Genomic DNA, 25,234 nt, shown 5'->3' on the forward strand with positions numbered 1-25,234 from the left:
CTCCCCGGCCACGGTGGCCGCCCCAGCCCGGCCCCGGCCCTGCACCGGCCCCGCCCCCGGCCCTGCACCGGCCCCGCCCCCGGCCCTGCACCGGCCCCGCCCCCTGTCCGGGTCCCGCCCCCGGCCCCGCCCCCGGCCCCGCCTCGCAGGCAGCGCCTACACTTCCCATGAGGCCCCGCGCCCGCGGGGGGGGTGCAGTGCCGGCGCTGCCCGGCAGGGGGCGGGGCCGTTGCCGTGGTGACGCGCGCTCGAGGCGCCAGCGGCGGCCGCGATTGGCCCCGCGCTCCGTGCGGTGCGTCAGGGGGCGCGCGGTGACGTGCGGGGCGGGGGCGGCGGCGCGAGCGGGGCCGAGCGCGAGGTGAGCGGGGCGGGAGCGGGGAGAGCCGGGGCTGAGGGGAGAGATGGGGGAGAGCCGGGGCTGAGGGGAGAGATGGGGGAGAGGGGAGAGATGGGGGAGAGGGGAGAGATGGGGGAGAGCTGGGGCTGGGACGGGGCTGGGGCTGAGGGGAGAGCCGGGGCTGAGGGGAGAGATGGGGGAGAGGGGAGAGATGGGGGAGAGCTGGGGCTGGGACGGGGCTGGGGCTGAGGGGAGAGATGGGGGAGAGCCGGGGCTGAGGGGAGAGATGGGGGAGAGCCGGGGCTGAGGGGAGAGATGGGGGAGAGGGGAGAGATGGGGGAGAGCCGGGGCTGAGGGGAGAGATGGGGGAGAGCCGGGGCTGAGGGGAGAGATGGGGCTGAGGGGAGAGATGGGGGAGAGCCGGGGCTGAGGGGAGAGATGGGGGAGAGCCGGGGCTGAGGGGAGAGATGGGGCTGAGGGGAGAGATGGGGGAGAGGGGAGAGATGGGGGAGAGATGGGGCTGGGACTGGGGCTGGGGCTGAGGGGAGAGCTGGGGGGAGAGCCGGGGCTGGGACTGGGACTGGGACTGGGGCTGGGACTGGGACTGGGGCTGGGGCTGGGACTGAGGGGAGTGATGGGGGGAGAGCCGGGGCTGGGCACGGGCTGGGGGAGAGCTGGGGCGGGGGTAGCGGTGGGCACGGGCTGAGGGCCGGCTGGGACTGAGGGCCAGCTGGGGCAGGGGCTGGGACAGGGCGGGGGGCGTGAGGAACTGGGGTTGGAGCAGAAGGGCCGTGGGTGCGAGGAGCTGGAATAGGGGAGTGCTGGTGACTTTAGGGTTCAGTTCCTGCCTGGGAAATCAGGGCAGACGGAGGAGGGGACGTGGTCCACACGGGAGGAGACTGAGGGGTACAATGTGTGGGTCTTCTGGGTCAGCGTGAGGTGGCAGAGGGGAGTTGGGCTGGAGATGGGGAGTACCAGTGAGGGGCACTGCTGGGGTCTGGGGCTGGAAGGAGGGGAGCAAGAGGGCCGGGATGGTCTGTCAACAGATCATCTGGTGAGGGGCTGCTCAAAAAGGAAGCATCTGACAGTCCTTTCTCATCCATCGTATGTCCCCATTCTGTTCCCACTTTCCCTGAGATCCCAGATAAAGGACGTGCTTGTGGGAATGAATCGGTCTGTTGGGCCCCCATGTGTTAGAACAGGTTCTGTGAACAGGCCTGGATGGGCAGAGAGGCAGGAAAGTGTTGGATGTGCTCGTGGCAATCCAGAGGGATGCGAGTGGTGGCTGCCCCGTGAGTGGCAATCCCAGGGCTGGCTGCAGTGTTGGTCTCTAAAGAGTGACCCGTGGGTTGAGGCAGCCCATTGTCCATTTCTGGGTTCTGCTCTGCTCTCCTCTCCACACGCCCTCTCCGTGCCAATCCCTTGCTGCCTTTGGCAGAGAATCTTCTGTGCCAACACGCTCCGGGCTGTGCTGAGGTGGAAGTTTCCCGGTGAGTTCCCATGTGTCAGGCAGGGACATCAAAAGAGGAGTCCAAGAGGGAGGTGCTGGCAGGTTCCCTCCGTGCCCTGCTGAGCTGGTGCAAGTGTTGTCGTGTGTGTGGTGTGATGGGCATGCCCTGGCATTCAGCTGTGAGCGGGACAAGGTGAGCCAGTCATTTTGTTTTAATTCTCAGATCCTTGGCAGCAGCAGCAGCCAAGCACTGGTGTGCCATGGGAGAGAGCTCAGGGTGTGATCTGTGCACTCCCTGTGTGTGATTCAGCCCTCGCTGACAGTGTCAAGGCTGTGCTGTGTTCCTGAATGAGGATGGGCTTTACTGCAGGCAGAGGTGGAGGAAGCTGATTCCTGATGCACCAGTGGGGCTGGAATGGCTTTAGTGTTGTTTCTTGTCAGGAAGGTTAAAGAGAAATTTTGTCAGGATTGTTTAGGAAAAGCACCTTCCATGTTGGGAGAGAAGGGATGAGGACCTGCTGTGGCTGTAACACGGGGCTGCAGAAGTGAAGGTCCTGAGGGCCATTTTATGGCACACTGAGAGAGAGGCTGGTGGCCCCCCCACCTCTGAGTGAGAGCAATCGCTGCCCTCAAGAGGAGCTGTGACTTTGACATCACTGACCACAAGAACAAGCAGTCCTGACACGAATGATGCTCCAGTGCAGGGGCCTGGGGCCGTATTTTTGGATCTCTCACTTGTGCCCTCCCGCGGGTGGTGCCGTAGGGAACTCCCTCCACCCTCAGGGAGCCTCGGGGTTTGGGGCAGGGGAGTCGTGTTCTTTTTTCCTCCTCTGCTGAGCAGCTGCAGCTCCTGGTGCCGTGTCAGAGCCAGAAGGGCTGACACCCAGGGTGGCACTGGGGGCTCACCCTGGGCCCAGCACTCACAGGTCCCTGCAGAGCTGGCACTGGGGTGCCGGTTTGGGGCTGGTGCTCGGCTGCCTTGGGAGCCACCCGGTGTCTGGGGCAGCAACACGAAACGGGGCCTTTCCACTGGGGTGGGAGGGGCAGCTGGGCCTGGGTAATGTCAGGGAGGGTATGTGGGTGCAACTAGCATCGTGTTCACAACATCTTTGTTTAGTGTTTTAGTCCAGTTAGTCTGCATAACTGTCTAAAAATAGGACATATTTTCTCTAAGTCCTCTAGTTCAAAGCCTCATAAGACATTTTTCCAGCATTGGTCTCTTCTGAGCCGGAATTTATATAAGGCAAAGTTATCAGGAAAACCAAGAAGAGTGAATGAACTCTGTCAAATCCTTAAGTTTCAGCCATCTGAGAGGGAAGTTCATTAAAGTTGCAGGAACTTTCTGGCAGCCTTCTGAAGGTGGATTAAGCAAGCTGAGTAAACAAGCCACCTTATGGCCCCCACAGACCCTTTTCTAGCATCAACTTTGTGCATTGTCATAAAAGCTCAGGGCCATCAGCCTCTGACTGAAGGTGACATGAGGCAAAGGTGACCCCCCGATGCTCAAAGGCTGGTGAGGGGTTGGGGCAGTCCCTGCTGAGACTGCCAGGGCTTTGCTCTCCCTCCCAGTCCTGGGGCAGACGCTGCGACCACGTGCAGTAGAGGGAGTGTGTGTTTAAATTTCAGAGCTGCTGCTGGACCCAGCCCAGTGCTCCCAGCGGCATAAATATCTGGCCTTCAGCACAGCTGTGGAAATCCGTGCTCTGTCCTCTTGCAGATTGCTCCAGGTTTCGGCTCCCCGTGCTGACATGGTGACCGAGCGGTGGCTCCTGGGGACGGGCAGACAAGGACAGCTCCTCTGCAGAGGTAACGCTGCCCCTTCCCCTGCAGGCAGCTGACCAGGCACTTACCCTCCCCATGTTTCCAAAACCTTGGGATAAGGAAGAGCCTGGGAAGGGCAGTTTGCTTTTGGCAAGTTCCACTTTGGTCCATGAATGTAACCATTCTTAAATTTCACTGTAAATTTAAACTATGTGTTACTTTTGTTCAGTTTCTGGATATGATCTTTACAGGTGACCTTAGGAGTAGGTTGTGAGGACCGTGGTCTAATCCTGTTGTTCACACCTGGCTCTTGCTTGTCACAGCATAGTAATGTAATATTTGATTATTTCGCTGATGTTTATGACTGATATTGGCTCTTGTTAGATAAGGGGAGGGCACATGAGCTCCAGGGCTGCGTGTGGGGAACCAATCCCCCAGCACAGACACTGGCGGTGTCGCTGCCATCTGCTGGTGTCAGACAAAGCCGGGCGAGGAGAGGGGTCTGAGCGAGGGGCTCAGCGGGCACGGGCAGGGAAATGTCTGTTCTCCAGGCAGCTCTTGCTGTGTGAATATGGCCAAAAATAGTAAGGGAACAGCATTCCCATCGAGTTCCCTGAGAGGGTGTTGAACTGGTTTTTGTAGCAGAGTGATTCTGATGTTCTCTGGCTGTTTTCCTGTGGAGCCTGTGCAGTCAGACCTGCCCCTCTGTTTTCCTGCTCCGTGGCTGAAGTGGAGCTGCAGCGGACACGGAGATGTTTGGTCCGTCTCGCTGGGCACGTTCCTGGCCCTGCTGAATCATCGGAACTCGTGCTGGGCACAATTGCTCTCTGTCAGCTGCATTCTGGGATTGCAGCGGCTGCCCAGGAGACTCTGCTAAGGTCTACAAAACCAAAAGCACTTTTCTGTGAGGCCAAGTGTAAACATAACAAAATTTACTGGCTGAGGGATTCTTTTTTCCTGGTTAACCCGTGATATTTAAACCTGTCTCTGCAAAGGGGTTTTGCTGCTGGTTTTGTGGGTGTTTTCGTGGATCTGGGAGCACTGGCAGCCTAAGCAGTAAAACTTGGGGGCCTGCTGGGTGTTTGACTCCAGACAGAGGGCTGTGCTCATGTGTGTGTGATCCTGAGCAACACATCAGCCCACTGCTGCTTTTCTGCCTCCCACTGCTTTTCTAGGGAGCTGATTGCCCCATCCAAAGCAGAGATGAGTGTTCCTGGTGTCCCAGTGACACTGAGACTTTGGGGAAAGCTAAGATGTGTCCTGGTGCACACAGTGCTGCCAAAAGGTGGCTTCACTGACTGACAGCAGTGCTCCCATTGGCAGCATCAGCTTGTTCCACTCACCACTTTCTGGGAGTTCCATTTCAATGCAACTCTGAGTCTGTAACACCCTGTGCCCACTGTTTGTCTTGGGAAGTGCTGTTGCTGTTCCCATGAGCTCCTCCCTCGTCATCCCTGTTCTATAATTACTGATGTTCCTGAAACCAGATCTTTCCACATGTCCTGCTAAGGTTCAGGAGGACAAGGGGTCCTTAAGCAAACCGGCAGCCCTGGAGTACAACCAAGAGGACTCAACAGTATGTGAAAGCATCATCCTGCAGTGGTTCAGGGAGTTCTGAGCCCCCAGCCTCTCCTCACCTTCAGGATAGTAAAGGAAAGGGGAGCATTATATCCTAGACAGCTTCTCTGGCATGTGTGTGCTGGGTTTGCAGTGACCCCAAAGCATCACCACAGCGTCACAGCCACCTCTGCTGTGCTCTGCGCCGCAGGAGGATGGTTCTTTCTCCTTGCCAGGCTTAGTGGTCTTCTGAAATAGCAGCACTTCTGTGCCCTTTCCAGTGCTGAGAAGCTCCAGTGGTGTCACCTTTTCAGCACCTGCTTGTTTCTTGGCTGCTGTTGTTGTTCCAGTGGGTCAGACCCACATGCCCCTCCTGGCCCTGGGTGCTTTGGGCTGTCCTGACTTGACAGCAAAGCACAAATACCAGTCAGCAGTTGTCCAGATGAGACATGCTCATTTATTTGGTGAAAGTCATCCTGGAAATGCCTCATACAGGAATGTCAACAGGAGAAGACGGTCACGAGCAGTGTGAGGTGCTGACTGGGGACTGGGTAGGCCGTGACTGTGAGTAGGTGTCAAATCCATAATACAGGGATAAACAATGATGCTTAGCACTGATCAATTGCTCTGCACTTCCAAAACCTGCTGTCTCCATAAGCTAATGCAGCAAGGGGAGGATCAGCAAGGGAGCACTGTAGAAGTACTAGGTTTGTTTTTCTGTGGTGGGTTTTGGTTTTGGTTGGGGGTTTTTTGATGATGAAGGAAATGGAGGTATGGGACTTGACAGGATTTGCTGAAGGTCACGGAGCAGCACTTCAAATACGAGCTGACAACTCGTCCTGCCACTGCCCTTCTGCCAACAGCAGCTGTGGAGCCTGATGAGGGCAGAGTCTCTTTGCTGGAGAGGTGTGCAGGGATGATTCCTGTCTCCCAGTAAAATACCATCTCAAGATCTCAGAGCATATCTCAAGTGTGCCTTTGAACCTGCTGGAGCCAGGAATGGCTGCAACTCCTGGCAAACAGCCTGGCAGACCCTGCTTTGCACATGCCTGAAAGTTCAGTGCCCAAAGTCTGATTTGTTCCTTTGTCTGAGATACCTCTTGTGCTCTGAACAAACCCAGCACAGACAAGAAAGCAGTTGCTTCTGCAGCAATATCCTGCGACCTACCTTTGGGAACAGCATCAATCATGGAAAGGAGAAGAACCCAGCAAGTTTCATAACCTTTTTAGCAGGGTTTGTTTTTCCCCTCAGTGCCCCGGAAGTGGGTGAGTTAAAACATGCAGTCGATGTGTGATTCATTTTGGCAAGCCTGGCTGCTCGAGGGAATCTCCTGCACCCTGTGTCACATGTCCCTGAGTAATTAGCAGCAGCGTGGTAATGGCAGCTCTGGCAGCACCCTGCTGCTTGGTTGGCAGGGCTCACACTTAGGGAAACGCAGGTGGCCAGCCTTGGAGAGAGAATCACAGGACTGGACTCTGGGCCATGGTCCAGCATCCGAAAAAGTGCTTCAAGGGGGAAAATCTGGCCCAGAATGTCCATCCTGGTCAGGGCTGTGTGGGTAGGCTGTTCCCTGCTAGGTTTAGTAGTCTGTTTCTGTGTGTGGCCTGCCCTGCAGCCAAGACTTTGAGTAAGGAAGGAAGCACTCAGCCAGTAAGTGCTGCTGAGATCTCACTGGCTGACATGGAGGCATGCTGTTCTCCCAGGAACAAACACAAACATTTTTTCACTGTTTGTCTCTCCTGTTTTGTGCACTTAGTTGCCTTTCCTGTATTGCAGCATCTGCTTAGCTCTTATTTGGCTTTTATTAGTGGTAGCTGATGTGTAAGAGGAGGAACAGAAACTGGTACTTGATCAGCAGATCTCGGAAGCAGTGACACAACCTGAGGGAAGTCTGGAAGAGGTGCTCAACCAGCAATCACATCTCCTTTGTGGATTCAGGTTCGTTTTTGATTGTGGACTGAAAATGTGCTGCACGTCACAGCACTGCCCTGTGGAGGGCTGAGTTCTCATCTTGTCTCTTCTGCTTCTGTTGGCTGTGAATTTGGCTAACATTCTTGTCCAAAGGAATAAAAACAACTGCTTTGAACAGATCCACTCTGTGCCTTGACCTTGGGAGGTTCGGACCTTTCTTTGACACTTGGCTTTGCCTGGGAACTCTGACCTTGGCTCCAGGGTCTTGGTGCCAGTCAGCAGCAGAAGCTGCCGGGCCACAGAGGCACAAGCTGTGGGTTAATGAACTGGACACTTGGATCTTGCTCAGCTCTGGAAAAGTACTGCCTTCTTGCAGGGAAGTCACACCAAAGATTTATCACCTTTTAACTTTTATTCCTGTTTTTTTGCTCCCCCTGTGTCACATCTCTCTCCCTGTTCCCACCAGTGTTTTAGCTTGGTGTAGATGCCAGCTTCTAGGAAAGACAGACCTGTTGCCCACGCTGTTTGCAGCTGGCAGGCACGAGCCCAAGCCCAGAGCCAGCAAACACACCCTCCCTCTTGGGCTGCAGGCTCCTGGGAGTGAGCCAGTGGCTCAGCCAGGGTTACCAGAGCTCCTTGGAAGAGGGATTGAGGCAAAGGCAGAGCGAGTCACAAGACGTTTGCCCTCTTGCTCATTCCCATCCTGTGGGAAGAGGAAGGAAAGCAGCTTTGCTGGATTCTCTGGTGAAGCTTAGGAAGGAATTCACAGTCTTCATCCTTGTTTCCATCACTGTTCTGTGACAGCTGCTGAACGGAAAAAAGGAGTGGGTGTCTGTGTTGGGCAGAAATCCCTGCCCTTCTCCTGCAGCTTGAGGCTTGTGTTTTGGTGAGGGGCTCCTTAGCCAAGGGAAGGAGATTGAGTTCTCTCTGATCCTGCTCTGTCCACTTGACTGCTGGTTGTGGGGGCACCAAGTGGCTGGAGAGGTCTTAGGGTGAAGTTGGGTTATTGACCATCCTCCGTCGTCCGCAGTGCTGTCCCACAAAGGTTCTGGCTGCAGAGCTGGCAGGGCAGGTCCCTCCCTGTGCTCAGATGGAGAGAGCTTGGACAAACCTCTGGAGAACTCCAGCTCCCCAGGACACCCTGATTGCAAGTGTGGGGCTTGCAGGGGAATGGAGTGGAACGTGTGAATCCTTGGCGAGGCCCTGCAGTCTCTGCCTGCTGCTGCCCCTGGCCAGAGGTGAGGGCTGGGGTCCCTCTCGCCAGGGGCCCTGCGCAGCCACCAGCTCCTTGCAGGGGTGTGCAGGCACGGCCTGTGCCCGGCCCTTCCTGCAGGCAGCAGCTGCCTTGGCCCTTCATATGCCAAAGGCAGGGGGTGTGGCCTCCCGTGCGAGATCGATCTTCTTTTGCAGTCCTCTCCCTCTGTCTCTGTTGTTTAGAAAACAGGAGAAGGGCTAAGGGAGAGGCAGGTGTGCAAACAACTTCCCTCTGCCCTGGCGCCTGTACTCTTGGCCTGCAAAAATATATTCAGACAGTACATTTGGAACCTTCTGATGAAAGCTTTTCTCTCTCTGCCTCTCCTGCCACTCTCCAAATCCTTCCTGTCATGCCTGTGTGCACATGGGGAGCCTTAGCTTGACCCCCACAATGCTGTCTGTGCACATCTCACCCTCTGTTTCCCCCCTCCTCATACCTCTTTAAGACCAACTCCAAGCACAGTTTTGGAGTTGCTTTGGTGGGGTTTGGGGAGGAAGCTCTGTGTCAAAAACTTGCTGCCACGCTGGGAGCACACGGCTCTGAGGACGGCATTCCAGGGATGTGCTCACAGTATTCCAATGGCAATGTGCCCCATGAGGCATCTGGGGCAAAGCAGGAGCTCTGTCAGCACTGTGTTTAAAGTGTGGAGCCTGTGTTGGATGCCAGGACAAAAGGGATGTAATGAGCTCCTCATTAAGCTGCTGTAGGATGGATTTTCCACTGTAGACAAATTTCTCCTGCCACAAGCTTCCCCCTCTGACTGCTCTTCGTGGCAAAAGTGTTTCCCTGACATTTGTATAATCATTTATACATAACCTTGAAAACGATCGAGCTCGTTACTCTCCATCTCCAATGAACAGGTTTTCCTGCCTGTGTGCCATGTCCCACTGTGTTGGATGTGTGAGTGGAGGCCAAGGATAACACAGCCCTTCAAAGGTCCCTCAGTGCTTGTGCAGAGGCACAGGAAGGGAGCACCCCTCTGCCTGCTCCTGCCACCAAGGACCATCCCAGAGCTTTGGGTTGCCCTTGTACAAGGCCCCTGTGAGTTGCTGCATTGGTTTAACTTGGGCCTGCAAATTGAGTCTTTCCTGGTGGAACCTGGATTTTAGTGGCTTTCCTGATGGATATTTCTCTGCTTAAAAGTAGCTCATTTAAGAAAGTGGATGGAACTCTGCATGAGCTGGGCTTGAGATACTAATTACTCAAGCAAGAATCAGTTTAGAATTAAAGATCTGGAAGTAAACGATTGCTGGGTTGTTGCAGCACAAACTGTGTGTTCAGGCAAGATCCACGCGGCTGGGAGGGAGGTGGGAATGGCTCTGCAATAGCCATGGTAATGGTGATGCATCGTTTGCACAGCTTGAGCTTTTTGTGGGCTCCTTGGGCTACAGTAAGGCAAACAAGGAGCGGAAGCGCGGGGCGGGTAGGATGGGGATGTTCCTCCCACAGGAAACCCAGGATTAAGACACTGGTTGGATTGTGTGGCTGTTTGGATCGTGCTGCGGGACCCCGTGCCTGAGCACGTCCCAGCAGCTGCGCAGAGCAACAGCAACACGTTCAATCCAGCAGCTCTTGGCAGAGGAGCCAAGTGGAAACAAACACAAAGGCTGTAACTGGCAGAGCTGTGATGGGAAGGAGCATGAGCGCAGGGCCAGCAGAAAGCCATCAGTCTTGCAGATGGCTCACACGGGCCAGGGGCTTCAAGCCAGAGCCCTGCTCCCCCAGCGTCTGCCCCCCACGGGCACACAGCACCCTGCTCAGCCGCTGCTCCTGGTCTCTGCCATGACTGGGTAGGGATGCAGGCTGAAGCCAGCCCTACCTTGACCCTTCTGGAGGTGTTGGCTTTGAAAGACTCTGGCCTTGGCTGCTGCTGTGACATCCCAGGGCCCTGGAGGCTCTGGCAGATGATGTCTGGGGCAGTGTTTCTGCTATGGGTGTTCTGCAAGCTGGGGACTCCAGGTCCCTGGGTGGCATTTGAGCTCGTTTGTTGTCTGGGTTCTGTCTGCTGGCCTTTAAATACATTCTGTGTGGTTTTGCTTCCTTGAGTCTTACAGAATGTTTATTCCAGAGTGCAAAGAGGTCCTTAAAGGTCCCCAGCTCTGCGTGTCTCACTGGCTGAGGAGCAAGCGCAGAGCAGGACTGGCGTGGTTGGTGACACTGTCCTGCTGCTGAGCTGCTCCATGTGGGCACTCAGTGCTGACCCAGCCTCTCTCCAATGTCCTGCAGGGTAGCAGGAACAGCCTGGTGGGGTCCATCTCGGATAGACACGGATGATGCCAGAGCTATGACAGGGATTGCAGTCTTGGCACTGAGGGGTGATCAGTTATGGAACAACTACAGGAGGAAGTACCTGAGGTCAAAGAAGAGGAAGAGGAAGAGGCAGTGATGGTGGCAGGCAGAGCCTCAGACCCAACTGGAGGACCAGACAGCTCACTGCCTTCAAGCAGCTACACAGGTAAGTGGAGCCACAGGAGCTTGTCTGTCCCCAGAGCATCCAGGCAGCCACAGCCCCCAGGCAGTGTGCTCAGCTGCAAGGGCAGAGAACATATCCATGAGTGGAGTTCAGCTGGTTTTAATCTCGTCCTTTTGTGAAATAATGCACCAAGTTATGGAGAGGCTTATTTCTTGCTCTGTGGTGACTGCACAGTCATTGGCAATGGGTTGCAGAGTGGAAATGAAAAGGACAGGCAGGTAACATTGTGCCTCAGAGTGAAGGGCCTCCCAAGGTGCTTAGGAACGTTTCCTTAGACACTTCTTGAAGTCCTCAGTGGCAAGTGATTGTAGGAGCTTGGAGAGAAGGTTTGTGTCTGCTGAAGAGGCTCCTCTAAAACCCTGGACATGCCAGGGCAGCCCTGCGCCAGCAGCTGGCCAACCAAGGATTATAAAATCTGCTGGTTGTGTTTCATTGCCTGGACATGAATGCCAAAGGAAATAAATGAGCATTGATATGGAGTGTCAGCTTCTGGGGGCACTCTTGGCTCTGTACATCTGCCTGCAGCCAGTGTCTGATTCCAGGGTAATTGGCTGGATGCAATGCCAGTGGCAGGCAGGACAGGGCTGGAAATCCCTGCTCAGCCCCATGGCTGGGGGAGCCGGCCACACCAGGAGCTTGTGGCTGTGACGTGGAAGGACGTGTCCCTGTGTGTGTTTGCAGACATGTCACAGAGCTCCTCTCCCTCGCTGTCGGACCAGCTGCAGATGGGCTGCGAGGAGGCGGCCCCGGGAGTGCTGAATGTGGAGTGCAGGGTGTGTGGAGACAAAGCCTCGGGGTTCCACTACGGCGTGCACGCCTGCGAGGGCTGCAAGGTGCGTCCCTGGGGAGGGCTGGGCTCAGCTGCACCAAGCAGGACAGACCCCAGGGACTGGGCTGCCTCCTCAAACAAGCAGATTTGCAGTAAAACAGTGATGAAGGATGGAGTGAGTGTAAAAATCTCATTTGAACCTGTCCAGAGAATGTGACAAGTACAGGCAGGCAGCAAGTGCTGCCCTGGGAAGATGGCTGAGACCTGTATGACACAAATACTGTCCCGTCATGCTTTACTTTGTAAGGCAAATCCATCTGTCCCCACAAAGACCCTAAGTTTGCTTTTAAAGATGTCTCTGCTGCAGATCAGCAGTGAGTTGTGTGTTTATCCCCCTGGGATCACCAGCTGCAGCTTGGATGTGCTTCTGGAATACTTTCCCCCACAGCAGATCCGGCAAAGATGTGTTAGCAGCCCAGGTCCTGCCAGACATTCCTGTAGGCCAGGGTTGGCCCATGGCTTGTTCCTCCCTCTGGTGGCTGGCAGTGTCACACAGCACCAGGCCAGGGGCTTCCCTCCACGCTTCCTCCTCTGCAGTCCCTCTCCCTGGGGTAGAGGCTCTGCTTGCATCAGAGACCCAGGGCTGCCCCTGCTCACCTGCCTGAACCTCACTGAGGCTCCTGGGGTTAACAAATCAGCCTGGTCCCAAACCACAGGCAGTAACACTGCTGCTCCATGTCCCCCTGCTCCCTGCCTGCAGGGATTCTTCCGCCGGACAATCCGCATGAAGCTGGAGTACGAGAAGTGTGAGAGGAGCTGCAAGATCCAGAAGAAGAACCGAAACAAGTGCCAGTACTGCCGCTTCCAGAAATGCCTCTCCCTGGGCATGTCACACAACGGTGAGTGTCACTGCTGGCCACAGACCTGGCTGGCTGGGTGACATGGGACCAGCTGCCCTCCTGTGAAGGGTGCATATAGCAGGCTGTGCTTTAGCCCATGACTCTCCTTGCTTAGGGATCATTCAAACCCAGTGTTTCAAGCTTTTGACTCTTCATCCCCTTCTGTATGAGAAGGGGCTGTTCATTTCTACCATGTAGAACAGCTGCTGGCACGTGGCTGTCCCTTACAAACTGTCCCAGAGGGAACTAGACACACAGATTGCTCTTATGTGCCACGATTTTAAAACTTAAGGTGTAACCATTTAGTCTCGTCCAAGCAAAGGTGTTAGTGTGGGTTGGTGGTAGAGCCAGAGGAGTGGGATGGGAGTCCAGTGTAAGGGAAGCAGCAGTGGCTGTTTCGTGAATGTGTTGATGCTGGAGGAGCTGTGGCCTAGAGAGGCGTTGTGTTGTGCAGGTGTTCAGCAGGCCTGTCCGTCTGCGGTGGCAGAACAAACTGCTGCCTCTCTGGATGCATCTCCTGGGGTCACCCCACTGTCCTGACCCACTGGTTTGGCCCCTCCAGCAATCCGCTTCGGGCGTATGCCAGAGGCAGAGAAGAGAAAGCTGGTGGCAGGGCTGACAGCGAGCGAGACTGGCTGCCAGAACCCACAGGTGGCTGACCTGAAAGCTTTCTCCAAGCACATCTACAACGCCTACCTGAAGAATTTCAACATGACCAAAAAGAAGGCAAGAGGTATCCTGACAGGGAAGGCCAGCAGCACCCCAGTAAGTTCCCTCCCTGGGCAGGTGGGGTTGGCCGTGGCCAGCACAGAGGGCTGTTCTCTGGGAGATGCTGCACATCTCTCTCCTGCCGTAGCTGTTCCACATACACTGGTGCCCACCTGCTGCCAGGTGGTCTCTGCATGTCCTGCCCCTTGCTGGGAAAAGTCCCATTGCTGTGCAGACTTGTGCTGTGGTGGGTGGATGGGGGCAGACTGCCTGAGCATTGTCAACCCCAGAGACAGGGAACAGCACAAGGACAGGCAGACAAAATTGAGTGTCCTGTGCAGAGCTGCCAACTCGAGTCCCCCCAGCAGAGTCCTAACTTGCTTCTTGTTCAAGCAGCCTTTTGTGATCCACGACATGGACACCTTGTGGCAGGCAGAGAAGGGGCTAGTGTGGAAGCAACTGGTGAATGGCATTCCCCCCTACAAGGAGATTGGGGTGCATGTCTTCTACCGCTGCCAGTGCACCACGGTGGAGACTGTGCGGGAGCTCACGGAGTTCGCCAAGAGCATCCCCAGCTTTATAGGCCTCTACTTGAATGACCAAGTGACTTTGCTCAAGTATGGGGTGCACGAGGCCATCTTCGCCATGCTGGCCTCCATCATGAACAAGGATGGGCTGCTGGTGGCCAATGGGAATGGCTTTGTGACCCGGGAGTTCCTGCGTAGCCTGCGCAAGCCCTTCAACGAGATTATGGAGCCCAAATTTGAGTTTGCTGTGAAGTTCAACGCGCTGGAGCTGGATGACAGTGACCTGTCCCTGTTTGTGGCTGCCATCATCCTGTGCGGAGGTGAGCGGGTGCTCTTGGCCATGCCAGGGTGAGGAAGAGCCCCTCCTACTTAGAGGTAGGTGGTTCAGAGGGGGCTTGGGGAGCTGAGCTGCAGCTGGCCCTGAGGTCAGCCAGGGCTGTCTCAGGGGCACGAGAGAAGAACTGAACACTTTCAAAACCAAAGCTTCTCTGTGGCAGATACGCCTGGCAAGCTTGGACCAAGAGTAAGGAGTGTAGAAGTGGCATCTCCTTGTTTTGTGCTGCTGTGGGATAAGTTGTCCAAGGGCACACTTCTCCCCTTTCTAGCTGATGAGGTTGGAGCCACAGAGGGTGGGTTACAGTCCCCAGTTTCCTGTCCCCAGGAGGAGCCTGTGCTTTGCAAGGCTGTACCATGACCCTGCAGCTACTGTGCTTCCTCTCCACAGACCGTCCTGGCCTGATGAACGTGAAGCAGGTGGAGGAGATCCAAGACAACATCCTGCGAGCCCTGGAGTTCCACCTACAGTCCAACCACCCAGATGCCCAGTACCTCTTTCCCAAGCTGCTGCAGAAGATGGCAGATCTACGCCAGCTGGTGACAGAACACGCCCAGCTGGTGCAGAAGATCAAGAAGACAGAGACAGAGACATCTCTGCACCCACTTCTGCAGGAGATCTACAAGGACATGTACTAAGGACCTGTTACTTGTGAGAATGAAGCCATGGATTCCTGTCAAGACTCTTTGTACAGAAAAAAAGAAAACCCTTCCCAGTGTCTTCCATTTCTTCTACTGGAAACTCTTTTCTACGTGACCCCAACGTACGGTACATGGGGCAAGATGCTGTCAGGGTTTGAGGCCACCTCCTGCTTGGCCAGGGCTTCCGTTAAGGCACACTAACAAATCTCCACAGCTGCCGTTTCCGTTACCATGGCCCAGCTCCAGCTGCTCCTGCCGCCTCTGGAGAGGCCGCGCAGTTTACGTGGCACAGGCAGGGGGGGGTCCTGCAGCACCCCAGGCCCCCAGGGCGGGAGGAGCTCTGGTCCTTTGGAGACCCAAGCGAGGTGAAGGGTCTGGTGAGACCAGCAGCAGCACTTACACCGTGTCTGTATTTTCTTGTTTGCACTCTGAAGACGTAGTCCTGAGCCACAAAGTCTTGGCCAGTTGTGATGAAAGGATGTTTCTCTCTTTCCCAAAGAAAAGTTGAAGTATTTGAACGCAGGTAAGGCTGTCCTAGCAGAGACCCTCAGCAGCAGCCCCCTGTGCTGTGTGATGTGTTCCTCTCTCCCAGAGAGACTGTGAGCTCTGCCTTCCCAAGTGCTGTGTAGGAGCATTTGCTGCTGGTGCCCTCGTTCCAGAGGAAATGTGTTCCTTGTCACCTGAGTATGAGATGAAGAATGAGGAGGTGGGAGGGAAAGGATTTGGCTCATTAAAATTCACCTTCAGAGCAGAGGCTGGAATCTCTGTTCTGCACAGATGTGAGTTACCAAAAACATCTGCACAGGATTAAGGACTTTGGGCTGGTCAGGGTTTGGTGTCCTGCCTCAGTTTCTCCTCTCTGAAAAGGACCTGCGATGCCAATGGCTCTGCTCTGGGGGGGGAGAACAAGGATCCATTAGTACATTGGTTGCAAAGAGCTTTACAGCTGTAAACCCCAGTATAAATGCTAAAGATTTAGAAACTGGGAGGGAGCGTGTGGGATACTCAGAACGGGCAGGAGCTTCCCAGTGGGCACAGACGGTTCAGGGAAGCTCCTCTGCTGTTCGGAGAGCAGGGACAGCTCCAGGCTTCAGGTTCTGCCTAAACTCAGCATCGTTCTGGGACTTTACCTCACAACTTCTCTCAGCTGTAGTGAAACACTACGGTGCTGCCCAGGCTGGGCTGGGCCCCCGGTGTGGGGGGCTGTGTCACCTGGGCTCAGGGAAAAGGATGGACCTGGGAAGGGCTCAGCTTCCCTCTCGGATAATGGTGTCTGACCTTAGAAGTGGCACTTAACGTGTCCGCAGCTCATGGTCCCATGTGTCCTGAGCAGCCTTATTAAAATACTGATATTCCCAAGGAGGGATTGTGGGAGCAAATTAGTGGGTTTTATTTTATGTTCCTACTCTTCAGGGTAGCAGATTTCCCTGGTGCAATAATTCCTTTAAAACCCAAAGGGGAAGAGCTCTGGGCTTCCCCACCCCATCACAGGGCTCACGATGGAAAACCCGCCCCTGCTGCCACACTCCAGTTCCTTGCCATGCCTGTTTCCCTGCCCAGCCCCTCCCTTCCCTACCTCGCAGGGGTGTTAGGAATTACTGTTTCTGAAGCACTTTGAAGCCCTCCTCCTGGGGAAGGCACTAGAGATGTGTGTGTGCTGGACGGAGTCCGGGGCACTTGCCCTTCCCAAAGCCCTGGTGGCATCCCCACCGTGGCCACATGCAGGACTCATGCCCATCACCTGGGGAACTTTTGCTCTTCCTCCTTGACAGTGTAACAACCCCCAAACTGAAATGTATATTTTTGCTAGAAGTACAAACCTCCAAGTGTTTTTAATAATATAAATAGTGTCCACAAACTGACTTAACTTTAAATAAATCTTAACTAAATATTTAAAAACCTTTTAGCGTCCAGCTTGTCTTTATGGGATTTCTCGTGGCACCTGGGGGGCTGCCTGTGGCGGGGGTTTCCAGCAGAGGTGATGGGATTTGCTGGTTTTGCTGTGATTTCCAAGGATTTGCCAAGATTCCCAGGTCTCATTTCTGCCTGCAAACTAAAGGCAGCAGAAAGAGCCAGTTCTGAGCAGAGTCCCAGTCTCAGAGCTGAGTTCTCCCTGCCCCAAATGCTGTGGGTGGAGCTGGGCAGTGAGCTGAGCCTGGCCAAAACCACCCCAAGATGGGCAAGAATGAGCTCTGGAGCAGCCAGGCCACATTCTGGCACCAGGCTCTGCCCTCGGCTGTCTGAACACTCAAGAGTTTGCAGGGAGCAGCTGCAGACCCCCAGACTTCCCTCTCCCCTGTTGGAGTGTCCCTGGGAGAAGCTGTTCCATTGTCCCTGCCTTTCCCGTGCAGGTGGGGGTAGAAGGAGGCTCGGTGCTGCTGGACATGTGACTCAGGGGACCTGGCTGGGGACCTTGTGTGCTTTAACCCGGGAGACAGCGAAACACCACCCAGCCGTTCACTGCCTCCCTTCCCACTGGGGTGGGGGAGAGAAATGAGAAATGAAGTGCACAGGTTGAGATAAAAACAGACTGAAAAGAAGGGGAAATAGTAATGATAAAAGAATATGCAGAATTTAGTGATGCACAGTAGAGTGGTGCCCCCAGCCAGGCTCCTCGCTTCAGGAGCACGAAGAGCTGGATCGTCCTTGACTCAAAGTAAACAATGCTCACACACCCGGAGTGCTATCAGCCCGGGCTTGTCCTCCGCCCAAAACACAGCACGGCCTCGGCTACCAGGAGAGAGTTATTCCAGCCGGACCCAGGACACATCTGAGGCCATAAATAGCCCTGGGAAGTGGCCCAGCCCTCTTGGCTGCGGGGGAACAGATGGAGCCAGGCTCGATGGTGGCATCTGGAACATTAAGGGCCCGGGGGGGCTGTCTGAGACCCCTGTGCAGGTAAAAGCTTGGGGGCGGGAGGGCTGGGAGCAGCTTTTGAGGGAGATGGGCTTGAGATGGGGCCACGAGCCCATCGCTGTAGTCACAGAGTGGATTGGAATGGCCTTGATCCACCCCCCACCCATATCCCCATCCAGCTGCCCCACCTCTGGAGCTGGTGAAACACTCCAGCCAGGCATCTCCTTCCTGTCAGCCCCAAGCTAAGGACTCTTGCCCCTTTCCTTGCCCCCACAGGGAGCCAGGGGCTGCCCCAGCCCTCAGTATGCCTGGCTTGCCCCAGGGAGAGCCCCCAGGCCGGCCCAGTCCTGGGCTTAGTTTGCCTTGCAATTACCCAGGACAGAAGGCTGGATGGGGCTACGAGAGCCCTGGCTGCCCCGGGCTCTGCCCTTGGCAGGGGCTCCTGAGCCCAGGCACCAGCTGGGGATTTTCCAAGTTCTGGCCCCACACAGACAAAGCTGGTACCCGGGGGGATGTCAGGGTGGCTTGTGGAGCAGGACTGGAGCAGGGGCTGACCCCAGCCATGCGGCTTCTCTGGCCAACAGGAATTTTGTCCACGGATCCTGTCGATGGGGGCAGAGCTGCCGCTTCTCACATGATAGAAACTCAGCTCAGGTCTGCAGGTACTTCCAGAGCGGGTTTTGCAGCTATGGAGAGCAGTGCAGGTAAGGGGCAGTGAGCAGGGGCCTGATGCCACAAATATGGGCTGGAAGTCAAGAGGAGTCATGCTGGGCTGATGGGACCCTCCATGTGTTTGTCCCTGGGCTCCTCCAGCTACCAGCACATCCAGGAGCAACCGGTGCCAGCAGGGACTCGCTATGGCCTGGTGCCCACCATGTCCCCCCACTGCTGCAGACCAGAACCCAGCACTGTGCCCACAGCCATGGCCCGGGGCTGGGAGGGAGCCTGGTGCACATCGGCCTACCCTGCCCCCAGCGTGGCCTTCAAATACCCAAACATGGAGGTTGAGGTGGAAGAGAAAGACAAGAACATCCCAGCACCTGGTAACATCCCATGTGGAGCCAATGGTGGAGAATTTGTCCCCACACGAGCTCGGGGTGCCTCAGGTAGGTGTCCAGGGGACCAGTGGGGCCAAGGATACTGGGGTGGTCATGGTGGAGTAGCCTGTGCATTTTTCTGCCTGTGACCCAAACCTGGGCCAAGCTGAGGCTGTGAAGAGTTCTCCAGGGGACCATCACTGCTGAGGCTGCATTCTCCAAGCAGCCTGCCTGGCTCTGTGGTGATGGGGTGGGATGTGCTTTCCCCCCTAAGAGCTCTCCTCCTGCAGGCTCCCAGCTGCGAGGGCTGGCACAGGATCCAGACTCCTCTGACCCCAGACAGACAGTGGTGGAGACTGTGACATGGACTGACCCTGCAGCGGTGGGTTTGGCACTGTCCTTTGGCCGAGCACTCCCCGAGGCTGGGCCGTTGATAGAGTCGGGGGTTGCCATGCTTCGCTGCTCTGCTTGCAGGTCCCTGCAGAGCCAGGCGCTGTGGCAGCTCTGGTCCCCACTGAGGTGCTGAGAGCCCGGAGTGAGGCCGTGGTGTGTGGCATCTGCATGGACAGGGTGTACGAGAAGCCGCTGCCAGAGGAGCGGCTCTTCGGGATCCTGCCGAACTGCAGCCATGCGTACTGCGTGGGATGCATCCGCAAGTGGCGTTGCAGCCGGGACTTCCAGAGCACAGTCGTAAAGTGAGTGGGGATGGGGACAATGGAGGGTGGTCACTGTCACCTGTTCTGCACCCTGAAATCCTTTCTTGGGTCTGGTGATATGACTTTGGATTGGCACAACTTTCCATTGGGAACAGCTGCTTGGGAGTGGGGACAGGGATGAGGATATTGGATGAAGTTGTGGCAGCAGGGGACCACTCAGTGGGTGGTGAGCCTGTGCTTCCCTGTTTCCTTCTTGGGACACCCATCTGCATCCATGGCCTTCACCCAGGGCGTGCCCAGAGTGCCGGATCACCTCCAGTTACTATATCCCTCACAAATACTGGATCTCGGATGTGGCTGAGAAGGAGAAGCTCATTAGAACCTTCAAGGCACGGACGGGGTGAGTGCATGGCGCTGCAGGTGGCAGGGCTGTGGGCTCTGGGCCGCACCGTGAGTCACCCTCACATCTGTGCTTGGAATCCCACAGGAAGATCAGGTGCAAATTCTTTGTCCGGAACCGCGGCCACTGCCCATTCAGGTCTGACTGCATCTACCTGCACGAGCTGCCCACCGGCCGGCCGCCACGGCACAGACAGCGGCGGCCAAAGATGCCCATTGTAAGTGGGGGTGGCAAGTCCCGGGCTGGGCACAGCAGTGTGGGACGTGGGGGCACTTATCCTCCCTCCTGTGCTGCAGGAGTTCAGCCCTTCATCCTCGGAGAGCTCTGGCGAGGAGGATGAGGAGCTCTGCACACTCGTGTGGGGTCTCACCCTGACCGTGCTGGAGACAGAATTTCACTACTCAAGTTATGGCCACGAGATGCTTCTTATTGACTTCAGCGACTCTGAGTGAGCTGTGGAGGGCCCCGCTGGGCCTGGGTGATGCTGGCGGCAAGAACGCGTCTCTGGGAGAGAGAAGCCTCTGCTTTTGACTTCCGTTGTTTTGGGGCGGCTCCAGGCTTAGGGGGGTTGCAGGGATGGGGTGGGATGGATGGGGAAGCAGTGTGGCTGGCATTTATGGGGGCGTCGGGGGTGACTCAGGGCGGTGGGGCACAGCCCCCTGCTCCTGCCCTCGCCCCCTCTGTGGGAGCGGCGGGGGTGCTGGGTGGGGGGCTCGGCTGGGTGCTGGGGTCAGCGGTGCTGGGGGGGGCGGGTAATGCCCACGGGCGGGGCCGGCCATGCCGGGGCACGGGGAGGGCACTGTTTTAAACTGCTTTTAGCCAAATCCGCCAATTATGAAATAAAACGAGGTGTGTAACATCACGCTGCCGGGGGTCTCTGTCGGGGGTCTCTGCCCGGGGGTCTCTGTCGGGGGTCTCTGCCCGGGGGTCTCTGTCGGGGTCTCTGCCCGAAGGTCTCCGTCGGGGGTCTCTGCCCGGAGGTCTCTGCCTGGCGGTCTCTGTCGGGGGGGTCTCTGTCGGGGGTCTCTGTCGGGGGGCTCTGTCGGGGGGCTCTGTCGGGGGGGGACTCTGTCGGGGGTCTCTGTCGGGGGGCTGGCTGGCTCCGCCCGAGGGGCGGGCAGTTTCCGGCACTGACTGCTCGGTGCGCTCGTTCGCGCCCGTTCCCCGGCGCAGGCGGCATCGCGCAGGCGGCAGCGATGGAGCCCCGCGGCCCGCCCTGGCTGCAGAGCTTTGCCCGGCCGTGCCTGCTGCTGCTGCAGGCGCTGGGCTCCGGCCCCGCCGGGACTCTGGCCGCACTCCGGATGCTGCAGCGGGGCCAGCCGGGACAGGCGTTCCCCTGGCAGGCGCTCACCGCAGCCCTGTGTGCCGAGGAGCCCGCGCTGGAGGGGCCGCAGGGCCGCCTGGCTGTGTGAGTCGCACGCGTTTCCAAAACTCGGTGTTTGCTGGGAGGTTCGGCGTGTCAGGTGCCCAGGTCGGGAGCTCATGTCTGCTTCCCCTGGTGTAGCGGTTCATATGTGAAGCTGGAACCGTAGCAGCGACCCACTGGTCTCCCGGCTTGTGCCAAAAGTTGTGAAGGCATTATTAGCTGCCTCCTCCTGCTCCCTAGTGCCGTGAGACCCTGCTCCTCCACGGGGCCCGTCAGTCAGGACAAGAGGGTTTGCTGTGACAAGTTGCCTCTCTTTTTCTCCCCATACCCAGCAAGCCGCGGCTGCTACTGCTGCCCATCATGTGCCAAAGGAATTTCTTCTCCCTGCTCCTTGTGGTGAGGGATGCAGTGCCACGCGGCTGCCTTGCCCAGCTGCTCCAGGCCATAGAACAGGATTCCCATGTGGATCCCTGGATGCGGATGCTGGGGGATCTGCTCCGACAGGGACTGAGATCAGAGGAGTGCTTGCCATCTCCCACTCCTCTGTCTTCTGCATGCCAGCAGCAGCTTAGGTGCCTATGCCAGAAAATTGCCCAGAACAAACCAGAGGGGCAAAGAAAATTCAACTGGTGCTTCAGCAAGCAGCCTGGTGCCACTGGAGATGTGGCTGACTCTGTCCCTCAAGGTGGAAAGCACAAGAAAGTGTTGGAGGAGGGACTGGAGTTGCTCAGTGACAGAGAGGGGAAGAAACTGCTGCTGGAGGACGTGACTTTGGACCCTCTGGGCCCCCAGGAATGTGGGGATGTGGCAAGGGTGGAAGAGGAGGTGCCTGAGGACCCTTCAGGGGACACATGTGCTGAGAGCACAGACAGGGCTGCTCCAGACAAATCCCAGCAGGATGCAGCTGAGGAGCTCAGGAAGATTTCCCAGACAGAGCCAGCAGCAGAGGTTCAGTCCTTTCTCCAGGTACTGAGTTTGGTTTGCTCTCCCCTTCCAGACAGTGAGCTTTTACAGCCTGATTCCCATTCCTTCATCTCATTTCCCTCAGATACATGGACAGAGGCTGAAAATGCTGCTGCTGCAGGAGTCCAGTGTAAGTGGTTTCTTCTGTCTGTAGAAAGCCCTCCTGCCACCTCCTGTGAGCTGGGGTACTGACACCTGCCTGCATCTCACAGGGGTTGCTGTGAGGGGCAGCCTATGGGCACAGTGCTCGCCAATGTGGGGGCAAGGGAAAAGCCCTGGAGCCGTATTTTGTGGGCTGTTTGGTGCATGACTGAGGACTGTCTTTGGTGCATTACTCAGGACTGTGTTTCCCTCCAGCACTCTGAGCTGAGCATCCTGCCTGAGCTGCACATCCTGAACACCTGCTCTCCCAGACAGGTGAGCCTCAGCATCCCTGCTGCAGACACCAGTGCTGTGGAGTACCTGCTGCCATCCCTAATGTCCCACCTCCTCTGCCATCCCCAGCTCGAAGGACTGTGCTCCTTCCTCCAGCTCTCTGTGTGCCCAGAGCCCTTGCTGATGCGTTTCTGCGGGTGGCTGCTGGCTCTCAGCCCCAACCTCAGCTACACCAGTGCAGCCATCCTGGCAGAGCAGCTCTTCCTCAGGCAAGTACGTGCAAGGGCAGCAGAGGTTTCCTGCTCCCCGTTTCCCTCTCCACCGTCCCTGCCTCCTGCCTGTCTTGTCCCTAGGTGCTGTCCCTTACACAGCCACCTTCCCGACACCTCATGGCTGCCCTCGCTGCGTTTTGCTCCAAGTATTCTCAGCCCTTCTGCCACGTGCTGGTGGCTGCCGTCCTGCAGGAGCCGGGGAAAGGTGCAGTAGGCCCATGGGAGGCAGAGCTGTGGGAGCTGGAGAGGGGCCCCCGCTGCAGAGTGCTGGCTCCTGGGAGCATTTGGGACACGGCAAATGTGTTATGGAGGCAGAGCTGGTTTTACCTGGGCAGGCAAATACAAGTCAGAATAGGAGATGGGTTTACTGATGTCTGAGATGGAGGAGGAGGGGAGGCCAGGTTGGCTTCCAGCATCAGTTTTCCCAGCTGCTGGGTAAAGCCCTCCCCTCTCCACCCCTTTTCCCAGTGACTGCTGCTATTTAAACCCTTGTGGCAGGTGGGCAAAGGAATCAAGGTTATACTGAACAGTAGAACGGGACACTGTGTGATTTCTGCCTATCCTGTAAGAGACACACACCTGTGTGAAGGGGTGCCAGGAAGGGCTGGGAACATCCCCATGGAACTGGCAGCCCTTGGAGGCTCTCCTCCATCTGCCTTGCCCTTTCAGGTGCTGAGCAGACCAAGCTGGTGTGTGAGCTGGTGGAGGAGTGCCTGGAGCCACACTGTGTACAGCTGGTGCTGAGGTAAGGGATTACAGTGTTGACAGCTCTGCTTTGGCCTCATGCTTGCCTGGATGGGTCTGGCCAGCCGTAGCTGCTCGGGAGCACAGCACGAGGCTGTGGGGCAGCGTGTCTGCTCTTCACCATCCTTTCAGCCAGGTCTTGGAGATGCCTTTGTCAGAGAAGCTCCTGCCAGTAGTGCAGGCCGTGCTGGGGCGGCAGGTGAGGGACCCCCATGTACCCCAGGCTTCCCTGCTGACTCCAGCAGCACTGGAGCAAGGAGCAGCTCTTCTACCCATTCCTGGGTCTCTCTCAGGAGCTGCTGCCCCCGGAGCTCTTGGATCGCCTGGTCCTGACTCTGTGCCAGCAGGCCCCGGCCTTTGCCGCATCGCTCAACTACGCCAAGCTGGTGACAGCCATACTTACCGTGTACCAGAGCCAGGTGAGCGAGGGCAGGCTCAGGGCCTGCGGACTGGCTGCTGAGCCAGCAACCAGGGCTGCAGCTGACCTGGGACCCGGCCCAGGGCTCTCAGGTGGGCTCTGGCAGGGCAGTGCTCGAAGCTCCTGCTGTCTCCATCCCAGGTCACCCCAGCTCACCGGAGCAGTCTGGCTGCCGCCTTGGATCAGAGCAACGCGGCTCTGAAGAAATCGCTGCAGTCTGTGCTGGAAGGGGCCAGGTGAGGTGGGGGTGGGGGTCTTTGTCACGAGGGGTGGCAGACCCTGCATCCCAGGCTGCCCCAGTGGTGGGGAACCAGCAGGTGCCACAGATGCTGTGCTGGAGCTGTGCCAGCATTGTGCTGCAGCGAGGGTGATGGTGGGCTTCCCTGTTCTTGATTTCTGTCTTTTTCTTTTCTCTGGTGACCACCAAAGGGAACTGCAAGGCGACAGCTTCCTGGCATAGAGGACGCTCTGCGCAATGGTGGTCGCAGCCCACCCGTCACTGGGCTTCCCACAATGAGGTGGGACCCCACAGAGCACCCAGACCCTCCTGGCAGCGCCTGGTGTGAGGGGCTATCACTGGGCAGCGCCATCCCAGCCTCCCACATCCCTGGGGCTCGAAGGTGAGGGGGTCTTGGTTGAACAGTTACCGTATTTCTGGGCGTTCCCGTGTGTGCTGTGCCTTCGGCCGCCTCACTCAACATGGCGACTCCACAGCCGCCCTCATCGCCGCACCCAACATGGCGCCTCCATACCCATCTGTCTCCTCACTCAACATGGCGGCCCCGCCCTCTCCTCACTCAACATGGCGGCCCCGCCCTCGCCTCACTCAACATGGCGGCCCCGCCCTCCCAAGATGGCGGCGGGCGGGTCTGAGGGCGCTCCTCGCACCACACCCAGTCCTCGGTGCAGTTCGCAGGTCCCCACTTCTTAATGTCCGAGGCACAGATACCGACTTGAGGCTCTGTGAGGCCGATAATTCTGGATGTGATTCGTTCTCGTGGTTGCCCTGTCGGTGCACAGTCAGTCCCTCTGCCGTGGCCGCGCTGGTGCCGGACAGTGTGACCCTGCTCTGCTGGGCTGTGTGTCAGACCAACCGGGCCTTGGAGATTCCTGGGGCTTGAGGGCGGGATGTAGCTGAAGAGCTGGGAAACTTGTTTTCTGCTTTAAATCCACGTTTTGTTTCCTGTTTGCCGGGGCCCTGCCGTGTGTGACACGTTTCTGGGGATGGTGACACTTTCCATTGCAGGCTGTTGTTTGACACACTAATAAAAAGTGCTTCTATAATGTGACTGGGCCCAAAGTTCTGTCCTATTTCCATGAAAATAAATGCTGGAAGCCTTGTATGGGCGTGTCCTGGTCTGAGAGCTAAGAAAAGAATGGTAGAGAGTGGATGGACTCGAGAGGTAGTGTTGGGTTTTAACAATGGTTTTGAAGCATTGCATACTTCTGGAGCTGTTTAAAGATCCATAAACATTTGCATCCACAAAGGCAGAAGGGGAATTAAAAGATGTAGGTGTGACGCGA

General features: G+C 56.9%; 3 protein-coding genes across 7 annotated transcripts; all 3 read left to right on the plus strand.

Annotated features, from left to right (window-relative positions):
* Positions 1 to 305: 305 nt before the first annotated feature.
* On the plus strand, positions 306 to 16,518 carry PPARD (peroxisome proliferator activated receptor delta). 3 transcript variants are annotated; one of them, XM_071578527.1, is made up of 8 exons: positions 306 to 358; positions 3,505 to 3,593; positions 10,499 to 10,727; positions 11,427 to 11,578; positions 12,275 to 12,413; positions 12,976 to 13,178; positions 13,515 to 13,968; positions 14,373 to 16,518. In XM_071578527.1, exons 3-8 carry the CDS (start codon positions 10,598 to 10,600, stop codon positions 14,618 to 14,620), a joined length of 1,326 nt encoding a protein of 441 aa, XP_071434628.1. In that variant the 5' UTR covers positions 306 to 358; positions 3,505 to 3,593; positions 10,499 to 10,597; the 3' UTR covers positions 14,621 to 16,518. The 3 variants fall into 3 exon arrangements, with proteins under 3 accessions (XP_071434628.1, XP_071434630.1, XP_071434629.1); XM_071578529.1 differs by having other exon boundaries at positions 13,518 to 13,968; XM_071578528.1 differs by lacking the exon at positions 306 to 358 and adding an exon at positions 1,113 to 1,827.
* An 850-nt stretch (positions 16,519 to 17,368) lies between these two features.
* On the plus strand, positions 17,369 to 20,187 carry LOC139683524 (probable E3 ubiquitin-protein ligase makorin-1). The gene is made up of 8 exons (XM_071578751.1): positions 17,369 to 17,521; positions 18,064 to 18,183; positions 18,293 to 18,585; positions 18,807 to 18,898; positions 18,991 to 19,211; positions 19,462 to 19,572; positions 19,660 to 19,789; positions 19,869 to 20,187. Exons 1-8 carry the CDS (start codon positions 17,451 to 17,453, stop codon positions 20,022 to 20,024), a joined length of 1,194 nt encoding a protein of 397 aa, XP_071434852.1. The 5' UTR covers positions 17,369 to 17,450; the 3' UTR covers positions 20,025 to 20,187.
* A 545-nt stretch (positions 20,188 to 20,732) lies between these two features.
* FANCE (FA complementation group E) lies at positions 20,733 to 24,999 on the plus strand. 3 transcript variants are annotated; one of them, XM_071578511.1, is made up of 11 exons: positions 20,733 to 20,980; positions 21,271 to 21,904; positions 21,987 to 22,031; positions 22,259 to 22,318; positions 22,406 to 22,549; positions 22,630 to 22,753; positions 23,218 to 23,293; positions 23,425 to 23,491; positions 23,586 to 23,711; positions 23,852 to 23,946; positions 24,140 to 24,999. In XM_071578511.1, the coding sequence occupies exons 1-11, from the start codon at positions 20,769 to 20,771 to the stop codon at positions 24,168 to 24,170; spliced, it is 1,614 nt and encodes a 537-aa protein (XP_071434612.1). In that variant the 5' UTR covers positions 20,733 to 20,768; the 3' UTR covers positions 24,171 to 24,999. The 3 variants fall into 3 exon arrangements, with proteins under 3 accessions (XP_071434612.1, XP_071434613.1, XP_071434614.1); XM_071578512.1 differs by lacking the exon at positions 24,140 to 24,999 and having other exon boundaries at positions 23,852 to 23,950; XM_071578513.1 differs by lacking the exon at positions 20,733 to 20,980 and having other exon boundaries at positions 20,988 to 21,904; positions 22,241 to 22,318.
* The last annotated feature ends 235 nt before the right edge of the window (positions 25,000 to 25,234 follow it).

The sequence above is a fragment of the Pithys albifrons genome, chromosome 28 (genome assembly GCF_047495875.1).
Source record: "Pithys albifrons albifrons isolate INPA30051 chromosome 28, PitAlb_v1, whole genome shotgun sequence".
NCBI classification, from domain to species: domain Eukaryota; kingdom Metazoa; phylum Chordata; class Aves; order Passeriformes; family Thamnophilidae; genus Pithys; species Pithys albifrons.

Bases quoted from the DNA above. Each gene is read 5' to 3' on its own strand.
- PPARD (XM_071578527.1), top strand. From the start codon at position 10,598: ATGGAACAACTACAGGAGGAAGTACCTGAGGTCAAAGAAGAGGAAGAG. The intron at 12,414-12,975 runs GTGAGTGTCACT...TGGCCCCTCCAG, and splicing joins CCTGGGCATGTCACACAACG to CAATCCGCTTCGGGCGTATG. The intron at 13,969-14,372 runs GTGAGCGGGTGC...TCCTCTCCACAG, and splicing joins TGCCATCATCCTGTGCGGAG to ACCGTCCTGGCCTGATGAAC.
- LOC139683524 (XM_071578751.1), top strand. From the start codon at position 17,451: ATGGAGCCAGGCTCGATGGTGGCATCTGGAACATTAAGGGCCCGGGGG. The intron at 19,212-19,461 runs GTGAGTGGGGAT...GCCTTCACCCAG, and splicing joins TTCCAGAGCACAGTCGTAAA to GGCGTGCCCAGAGTGCCGGA. The intron at 19,573-19,659 runs GTGAGTGCATGG...GGAATCCCACAG, and splicing joins ACCTTCAAGGCACGGACGGG to GAAGATCAGGTGCAAATTCT.
- FANCE (XM_071578511.1), top strand. From the start codon at position 20,769: ATGGAGCCCCGCGGCCCGCCCTGGCTGCAGAGCTTTGCCCGGCCGTGC. The intron at 22,319-22,405 runs GTGAGCCTCAGC...TGCCATCCCCAG, and splicing joins ACACCTGCTCTCCCAGACAG to CTCGAAGGACTGTGCTCCTT. The intron at 22,754-23,217 runs GTGCAGTAGGCC...TTGCCCTTTCAG, and splicing joins CCTGCAGGAGCCGGGGAAAG to GTGCTGAGCAGACCAAGCTG.